General features: G+C 35.5%; 2 protein-coding genes across 5 annotated transcripts; both read left to right on the top strand.

Moving 5' to 3' along the window:
* Nucleotides 1-455: 455 nt before the first annotated feature.
* Nucleotides 456-1,273, top strand: LOC128295476 (transcription factor GTE8-like). Of its 2 annotated transcripts, none has more exons than XM_053031077.1 (2): nt 456-954; nt 1,184-1,273. In XM_053031077.1, exons 1-2 carry the CDS (start codon nt 670-672, stop codon nt 1,208-1,210), a joined length of 312 nt encoding a protein of 103 aa, XP_052887037.1. In that variant the 5' UTR covers nt 456-669; the 3' UTR covers nt 1,211-1,273. The 2 variants fall into 2 exon arrangements, with proteins under 2 accessions (XP_052887037.1, XP_052887036.1); XM_053031076.1 differs by lacking the exon at nt 1,184-1,273 and adding an exon at nt 1,079-1,183.
* A 44-nt stretch (nt 1,274-1,317) lies between these two features.
* Nucleotides 1,318-8,537, top strand: LOC108464404 (uncharacterized). Of its 3 annotated transcripts, none has more exons than XM_017764695.2 (8): nt 1,318-1,408; nt 1,501-1,576; nt 1,683-1,784; nt 2,232-2,280; nt 2,468-2,564; nt 5,910-5,962; nt 6,719-6,781; nt 7,910-8,537. In XM_017764695.2, the coding sequence occupies exons 2-8, from the start codon at nt 1,503-1,505 to the stop codon at nt 8,171-8,173; spliced, it is 702 nt and encodes a 233-aa protein (XP_017620184.1). In that variant the 5' UTR covers nt 1,318-1,408; nt 1,501-1,502; the 3' UTR covers nt 8,174-8,537. The 3 variants fall into 3 exon arrangements, with proteins under 3 accessions (XP_017620184.1, XP_017620183.1, XP_017620185.1); XM_017764696.2 differs by adding an exon at nt 7,378-7,440 and having other exon boundaries at nt 1,353-1,576; nt 7,910-7,951; XM_017764694.2 differs by having other exon boundaries at nt 1,352-1,576.
* The last annotated feature ends 366 nt before the right edge of the window (nt 8,538-8,903 follow it).

The following is an 8,903-nucleotide window of genomic DNA, read 5'->3' as shown; positions in this document are numbered from 1 at the left end:
GGCAAAATGACTTGGTATATAGCCTATTTTTATCCACACAGGCAGAGACACAGGCATGTATCTCAGCCGTGTGTGACACATGGTTATGTTGCACGGCCGTGTGTCCTTTGGTGTGGTTTTAGAAATGAAGTCAGTATGCTCCACACTGTCTCACACATAGGCGTGTGATCGGCTGTGTGGCACAAGTTAGTATACCCCTAAATTGCACATGGCACAAGTGACCACTTCGTAACAAAACGATAACGTAAATAAGTAAAACATAATATTTTAAACATAAATGACTAAAATATAATATGAGGCAAACAAATGTGACTATTTTTGTAGTTTAGTCTAAAATAATTTATTTGGTAAACTCAGCATCTAATTTAAACTATATTTTAATTAAAAATTAGACTTTAATTACCCAACCATCAAGAGTGGTTAACAATGCAATAGCAAATTGACTTCACACGGTATATCATAATTTCAGAAAATTTTAGATCAAATTGCAAACTAAGCCCTCTACGTTTTCTTTTTGAACACTTTAATTCCATTTTCTTTCATCTCCTTTCTTTCTTCTTCTCCCTAGCCAAAAGAACTAAATTGCTCACCTTCTGTGAAAAGAATAGTAACGTTTTTACCTTTGGAAAAGATAAACAGAAAAAAAAAAAAAGAACCCCAAAAGACACTATGAGCAAGGCAGAAGAAGAGCCCATTAGAGAGATCATGACCGACGAGGAGATGAATAATTTGGCCACAGAATTAGTCTCTTTGTTGGAAGAATTGCCTGAAAACATTTCTAACTATCTTAAAGAACACTGTTCTTCTGGCGGTGGTCAAATGGATGGGGAACCGATTGACATTAATGTGGATGCTCTAAGTAATGAATCATTATACAAATTGCGTAAACTTTTGGATGATTATTTGCTGGAGAAGCAGGCAAAGCAAACAAAAGCTGAATCCAGAGAAAAGGAGGTATTCTTCTTATGCATGGCATCTATGTCATACTTTTGGTATTGGTGCCTTTCCTTTTTCTTTTATCCAAAATGCAAGATTGGCATTTATGATTTTATTGCCTTGTCTTTTTCCGTTGTTGTAGCTTCTTGATGAGTCAGGGTTTAGCAATTTATCAATCCAGTCAAGTAAAGGTAATTTTACTGACAAAATCATGACGAAAACTGATATTTCTTCTTTTTCTTGCTAGGTAGTGATCAAGTTGCCGAGGTCGTAGATATAGTTGGTAGCAGCTACCTTCTACTAAAAGAAAAATAAAAGGAAAAGGTTAAATTGCTCAAAAATAAAAATCGTAGGGATTAATTTTGAAATTTTACCTAAACTTTTCGTCTGTTAAATTATCTGTATTTTTTAAAAAAAAAATTTCAATAGTAATATTGCTTAAAAGTGAAGAAAAAAAAATTGAGGGCAAAGGGTAACTCTCTCACTCTACTCGTTTCCCTTTGCTTAACAGAGCAGAGATTTTTTCTTTTCTAATCCGAAATCTGAAATCTCAATCTAAAGCAGGAATGGAGGCTTCTTCTGTCACTGAAAATTCTTCCACTGGCAATGACCACGAGCAAGAGCCTGTTTTGAATCATGGGTGGGTTTTTTTTGGATTTTTTTTCTTTATTTGTTTTTTTTTTGTTACTGGGTTGTCGAATTCTTCTACTGACTGAATGATGGACTACATTTTGTTGTGATTTTAGAGGCACGGAGTCGAACCCTGAGACTAATCGAGAAGAAGAAGAACTAGACGGAGAACAAGTTAGGCGCGTATTGCAAGTTAGTGCCGCTACTGGGAAATTTTGGTATGGGAATTTTCTTTTTCCTTGATTTGTATTTACTTATGAGTTTGGTATTTTCATATCTTTCAATGTTGTGAACCCATGAAAACTTCTTGCTGATTCATACAAATTTAGTAGGGGTTGCTTTTTCTTTATATTAACTTCAACAAAGAAAAAAAAAAAGCCACCCCCTGTTTCATGGAAGAACACTTCTTCAGATTGATAGGTTCTCTTAGCCAGCAACTTCAGAAGTTTTGTATATGAAAAATGTGTTCTTCCCTTGTCGTGCTTATGTTTGTTTCTGTCTCTAGAATCATGTGATAGAAAGGAAGATTAGATAATCTCAAAACTTGATACTTGTGGTACTTTACTTAATTTTGGCTGGCATTTGTTGTCTGTAGCTGTTATGGGAATATGAAAGAGAATAAATACAGATTTTAGTGTAATTCTTGTTTTCTGTATTTAATGCAGGCATAATTGGGATAAGCTGAAGAGCATGCTATCCTTTCAGTTGAAACTGGTTATTTTCATGTTCTCTATATCTTTGACTATAATATATAATTGTTTTGGATTTTATAGCTTAACTTAGGACTGTAATAGATTTATTGCTCTTTTTTTTTTTAATTATGAAATCTGATAGTTTCTTTTTGGGCAGTATTTCTTCATTTAGATTAGACGCTTACTTATTTCACCAATGCATCATAAAGGTTTTATCAGAGTATCCTGAGGCAAAAATGACGGTTGAGCAACAAAATGCTTCACTAGGTGAAACTTACCTAGAGTTGGTTACACGGCTAAATGAAGGTACTTTCCACACTATGTTTTCTTTTATGTATCCAAAATGTGAATAAAAAAGTTGGTATTAAAGTGTCCATGTGATCTTAGGAGGAAAAATAAACTTAGCAACATTGATTAGGAGGAAATATGAGCATGCTAGCAGTACATGAATTTATGCTCAAGTATTGCATTTGCTCTTTTACTTGAGCTTGGATGCAAACAAGAAATCAATGACAGTAGCCCTTTGTGATAGAGCAGCAAACTTTTTATGAAATAAAAAACACAGAACATTCATTAGAATATGAGAAGAATTTTGTAAGAACAATCAGAGAGTAAATGAAGGGAAATGTTAAAGTTAAAATAAGTACTTTTAAGTTAATTCATGAATGTCTTCCTTTGGTTACTTGAGTATAGTTTAGGAGATTAAAGGATAAGACGTATGATCCAAGGACATGGTCATCTTGCTTCTTGTTGGTTTTCGAAATTACCTTAGTGTAAGAAGTTAGAAACTAGTTCATATTTGGAAGTTCTTTTTTATTTTTGTTGGAGAGTTATCGAGGTTTGGTGTACTTTTATTATTGTTCCGGTTTGAGAACCTCTGTTTTTTTTTTTTTAATTTAATATTACCATCGTTTATCATTTCTTGCAATTTCAGTTTAGCTGCTGCATTAAGCCACAAATTCTCTTTACTTTTATCTATGTTGGGACCAAGATCATAAAAAGTGCCTAAATAACCCCATTCTTATATCTTCCATTCTTTTCAGTTGTCTATTTCTGAAATTACTGCTTTCAATCTCTAAAATTTCCCAGACACTCACAATTGCAATGGGTGGGCCTGTGTTTCTTGTTGCTAGATGTGAGTTTGTTGACAAGGTTGAAGTCGCAGTTTGAGCTGCTGTGCTTCTGATGATATTCATAAGGACACCTTTAAATCTTCCTTTCATTCTATTCTTAGCTGAAAAATAGCAAGAGTATTCTTGTAGATGCATGTTAATTTCCTCTTTATTTAGTGACTTCCCCAGGAGGTATTACCTAATGTTATAAGGGATGGAGGTGTACAAAGTGGTGGTTGCACTGGAGTCAAATTCTGGATTATAGGTGTGATATGGACGCTTTAATTGCAATAGGAGTTTTTAGTTTTATTTATTTATTATATCAGGTTTTACTAAGAGTTTTAGTTTTACTATATTAGGTTTTTGTTTTCCTTCATAAACTCTAAGTTAGGAATTCTATTTTATGTCAATTAGGACTCTTTCCTTTTCTATTAACAGTCTATAAAAGGCTGCCAATATGAAATAAAAAGGTAAGCAATTATTCTATCAAAAGAAACGTTATTTTGAGAGGGGGTTCAGTCAGGGACGAATCTGCCTTTTGAGTAACCATAGGTCAAAGCAAGAATTCTTTCTCGTCTAGACCTGTGACTAGATCCTACGCCAAGGTGCATAACAACTTGGTATCGGAGCCAGCTGTCATGGGTGACGAAAAAACTTTGACAGCCAAGCTGGAGGCATTCATGGAACAAATGGCTACAAGGCAACAAGCGTTAGAGGAGCAGGTGGCGATGTTATCTCTTTCGGTCCAAAAGACAACGAAAGAGGATTCAGAAAAAAATAATGAAGAATAAGGCAGCAGTGGAGGCAAGAAAAGAAATTCAGATTCACAACACGGTGGGGGCATGGTGCCACGATACTCTAAGATGGAATTTCCCACTTATGATGGGGTTGGAGATCCTTTAGGATGGTTAAAAAGATGCGAAAATTTTTTTGGAAATCAACGGACCAACGAAGAAGACAAAGTCGGCCTAGCTTCATTCCATCTTTTAGGAGAGGCACAATTATGGTTTGATCAAATCGAAGAAGAGGAGGCAAATCTGGATTGGGAACGCTTCAGAGAGTGTTGTCATGTTAGGTTTGGGCCACCCATGAGTAATAACCCCTTGGGGGAACTTGCAAACTTGAGACAAACTGGGACGGTAGAAGAATATCAACGCCAATTTCAATCACTACTTGGTAGGACTACTGATCTTAAACCTCGACAACGAGTAAACCTTTTTACTGCTGGATTGGTAGAGGAACTTAGAATTGATATTGAGATGCAACAACCAGGAAACCTTGGAGTTGCAATGAATATGGCTCGAGCTTTGGAACGTAAACAAAAAGTCTCTTCTAAGATGTTATCTCAAACTAATCTAAACTGGTCAACTTCCCAAAACACTGACAGGAATTCAATCATTCCAACAACTAAGAACATTGCAAAGGGAGGGGGACAAACAATAGAACCAACAGGGAACAACGGCAAAATAGGTTCTTCTGCACCATTTATTAAGAGATTGACACGGATAGAAATGGCGGAAAGAAGCGCTAAAGGGCTGTGTTATAATTGTGACGAGTCTTATTCCATGGGACACAAATGTAAAAGGTTATTTTTGATAGAAGTACCAGATGTTGAAGGCAAGCAAGATGATGATGAGATAGATGATTTTGGATAAGTTCTGAAGTTTATTCTGAATTTGAGCTTGAGGACAAGCTCAATTCCGAGAAGGGGAGTAATGATATGGACGCTTTAAATGCAATAGGAGTTTTTAGTTTTATTTATTTTTTATATCAGGTTTTACTAAGAGTTTTAGTTTTACTATATTAGGTTTTTGTTTCCTTCATAAACTCTAAGTTAGGATTCTATTTTATATCGCGCAATGCACGCAGTTATTGATAGACAGAAGAATCATGGTATGCACTTTCGTCAATTAGGACTCTTTCCTTTTCTATTAACAGTCTATAAAAGGCTGCCAATATGAAATAAAGAGGTAAGCAATTATTCTATCAAAAGAAACGTTATTTTGAGAGGGGGTTCAGTCAGGGACGAATTTGCCTTTTGAGTAACTATAGGTCCAAGCAAGAATTCTTTCTCGTCTAGACCTGTGACTAGATCCTACGCCAAGGCGCATAACAAGGTGATTAAGTAAAGAATAGTTTGATCTCTCTCTCCAGCTTTTTGAAAATAGAAAATAATGATTCTTTTGTCTTTTGAATGTTTTAACTCCCATTTATCAGTTAGATCAAGTGTTAAATACTAGGTTTTCAGCAGTTCCTATTAGCTTTAATAAATATTGAATAACTACCTCTCACAACTAAGGGATAAAGTGGTCATATTGGAGTCACAAGGAGCAATGGTAATAGCTAACATGCATATTTGTATTTATGGTGGGATGGATGAGAAACAATGATTGAAAGCTGAGATGATTCTTGTATTTTGCATTTTTGGTAAATTGTGTAGTAAATTTTGCATTTAGAGTCTATTTGGTTATGTGAAGCAATTTTTTATTTGTGATTTGTAGTTTCATCTTGTTCTGGAATTCATTTTTTCCCTTTGCAGAGCTTCATTCTTTTATTGAGGGCCCACCATTTACCCTTCAAAGACTCTGTGAGGTGATTTCTTTGTATTATATTCCTTAAGTTTTACCACAGTTTCATGATATAGTTTCTATTTTTCTCATTCTTCATTTACTTCTTTAATAATCTTTTTACTATTATTTTAGTTCTTCCTAGGTTGGTTTTGTTTTTTGCATTTAGTACTCTTTTATCTTTGGGTATGGCTATAGTGTTAAACTACCAACTAAACTGATTAGCAATAAGTGGATAATTGATGGAGGCTAAGATATGGTACCCTCTTCCATCGAGAGCCATGATTCCCTAACCAACTCAATATCTTTAACTGCTCAGCAGTATCTCAAATCACAATAGCCATAATGCTGAAATATCTCTCACAATAATATGTAATTTAATAGAAAGAGTGCATGAATACTTATGGCCACCTAATCCTAAAAGAACTAGAACTCCTATTCAAGTAGGCTTTTGAAAATACATGAATCCTAATTTTTTTGTTAAAAAAATTATCAAATTAAACTTAAAATAAAGCTTAATAGGATGGGGAAAACCAAGTAAGATACTAAACCTTAACATAAAAGTAAATATTGCATAAACTTTCTTTACAGTTTTTTTTCCTCTTTTGAATAAGATCTTTGTACTAATGCGAGATTCTTGATACAGTTCTTTATTTATCTTAAGTAGCATACCATCAATTTCTCCATCTTTTGGATAATAGAACCAATATGCCAGTATGCTTGTTTATAGTCTGTTGATTTACAGCATTCACTTATTTTGTGCAAATGTTATGCTCAACAGATCCTACTGGATGCAAGAAGCATCTATCCAAAATTCTTGAAGCTTGCCCTAGCACTAGAAAAGGTATGGTAATATAAATTTCCTATTATTTAGTTACACATTAATCAGAAGCTTCAGAGATTTGAATTGTGTTAATTCCAATGAGAACAAATCTTGGACCTTCTGTAAATGATGATAGAGTTTTTTATTTTCAGTTTGTTTGGTCATGCCTATAACTCTTTAAATTTATCCATTGTTGTCTTTATGGAGGATTTAGATATGCCAGTCAAGAGAATAAGTTTTCTAGGATTTTGTTTTACCCTTTTTATTGTACTGTTTACACATATTTAGGCTGGTTTAGCTCATTTAGGTTATACGGCTTAACTCATCAGGGTAGTGTTCCTAATCGAATGAGTTGATATACACTTATTTCCCAAGGAGAGAATGTTCCATTAACTAGTCAAATAGGCTAAACCAGCTCTCTAGCTTTTCAATGGCAGCAGTAATTTTGGATGGAGTAAAGAAGAAAGGCTAGTTTGTCAAGTCAGTTGAAGCCTTTGGGCAGGCCAGGATAGAAAGGTCTAAAGAAGGGGGTTTGGCCAGCCAACCATACTCGTCTTCTCTGCTTGTCACAATGCCATTACTCTCTTCTCTTACGATATGTTTGATGGGATTTGTAGCGCCGCTGCTTATATGCCCATCCAACACAGGACTATGATTCTCCTCCTGAAAGACATTAATTGGTAAAGTGCTTTGTTTCTTTTCGAAATATAAGGGTTTTAGATATAAATGTTCTGTCCTTCATTTTATTAGAGTTTTCAGGTGAGTCATATATACACCTGTTGTTTCTTCTACATTGCTCTAAATGCTGCAGTCTAGCTCTGGTTTCTCCTCTAAATTTCTACTCCACCACGTCAAATCCAATTCAATTTGTGGTACTCTTTCCTTTGATAAGTTGTCATTGCCGCATGCTCCATGTATGGTTTCCAAATAGTTGAATATGATTTTAATAGAAGAAAAACAATGAAGAAATTGGAAATTCAAAAGGATATTAGAAATTCGATATGGGCTTTCTGTGATCAAAGATTCAATGAAGTACAAAGTTACTTTAAACCAGCTAGTCAATGATTTTTAATTTTCTAACCATTTGTCCATTTTCAGTTTTTCTACTTTTAGTGCCAAAGTCATGATTCAACTTTTCATACTTTGTAGAATTTGCTGGTAACCTCCACATTGACAGTCTGCACCGAACCCTACCCAGAAATGATGCCAAATCCGGAGCCAGAAAAGGCAACTGAGGAAGCTCCACTACAGTCTGATTCAGTCCAAAATGGGGTTGAATCTATGGTAGGAGATAGGGATGAGATAATGACTGAAGTTGAGGCTGATATTGAAGAGATGACTATTGACGTGGATGCCTTCCAAGAGATGGTGGGACCATCAGAAGCAAATTCCACAGCAGCTGAGAATTCTTAGGTCGGTAAACACCTTAAAAGCTGAAAGTTTTTGGACCCGCATGTTGCTCATATACAAGTACACTAGAAAAAACTGCTTATTTCTTGAATGGTGACTACTTTGTTGCATTTATGTTACAATTTTGGAGAAACCTTGAGGAAGAAAGCAACAAAGGGTCTCAGATTTTGGTCCTTGAGGGGTTGAAACAAATATTTTCCTTTTGAGATATCTCCATGGATGCTGTATTTGTAAGATTGTCAACATGTCACAATGTCTTGTTGGCCACTGTAACAGTGACCATTTTAGCTTGTCAGTATTTTAATAGTTTGTTGTTGTGGCATGGTAGCTTGACACTCAATGATAATTAGCTCATTTATTGTGGTGATTCAGCCGACTCGATGCTCATTATTTTTCTGAATTTTCTGTCAATCTTTACAAGGAAGCACAATAATATGCCTTTGGCCCTCTTCATACGTGTCTCACCCGGTCTACCCCAACGCTTTGTTTCCATGCCTTGATCATTTCTCCAATTTTCTTTTTCCAATCAAAGAACACCCCCGAGGCAGGGCTACATTCAACACTCCTGCTCTGTACGCTTAGTACTAATGTAACGATTGATATCAGCAGCCAACAAAGACACAGCCGAGGATGGAGGTGCATCACACGTACTAAGCCTATTAAGCTCTGCTGAACCGCAGATCCGCAGCCTTATTGTGCTCACGTCCAATGTACCTCAAACGAACATCCGCTG

Source organism: Gossypium arboreum, chromosome 7 (genome assembly GCF_025698485.1).
Source record: "Gossypium arboreum isolate Shixiya-1 chromosome 7, ASM2569848v2, whole genome shotgun sequence".
Taxonomy (NCBI): Eukaryota; Viridiplantae; Streptophyta; class Magnoliopsida; order Malvales; family Malvaceae; genus Gossypium; species Gossypium arboreum.
Note: the sequence above shows the minus strand (reverse complement) of the source record. Positions and strands in the feature narration are given on the sequence as shown.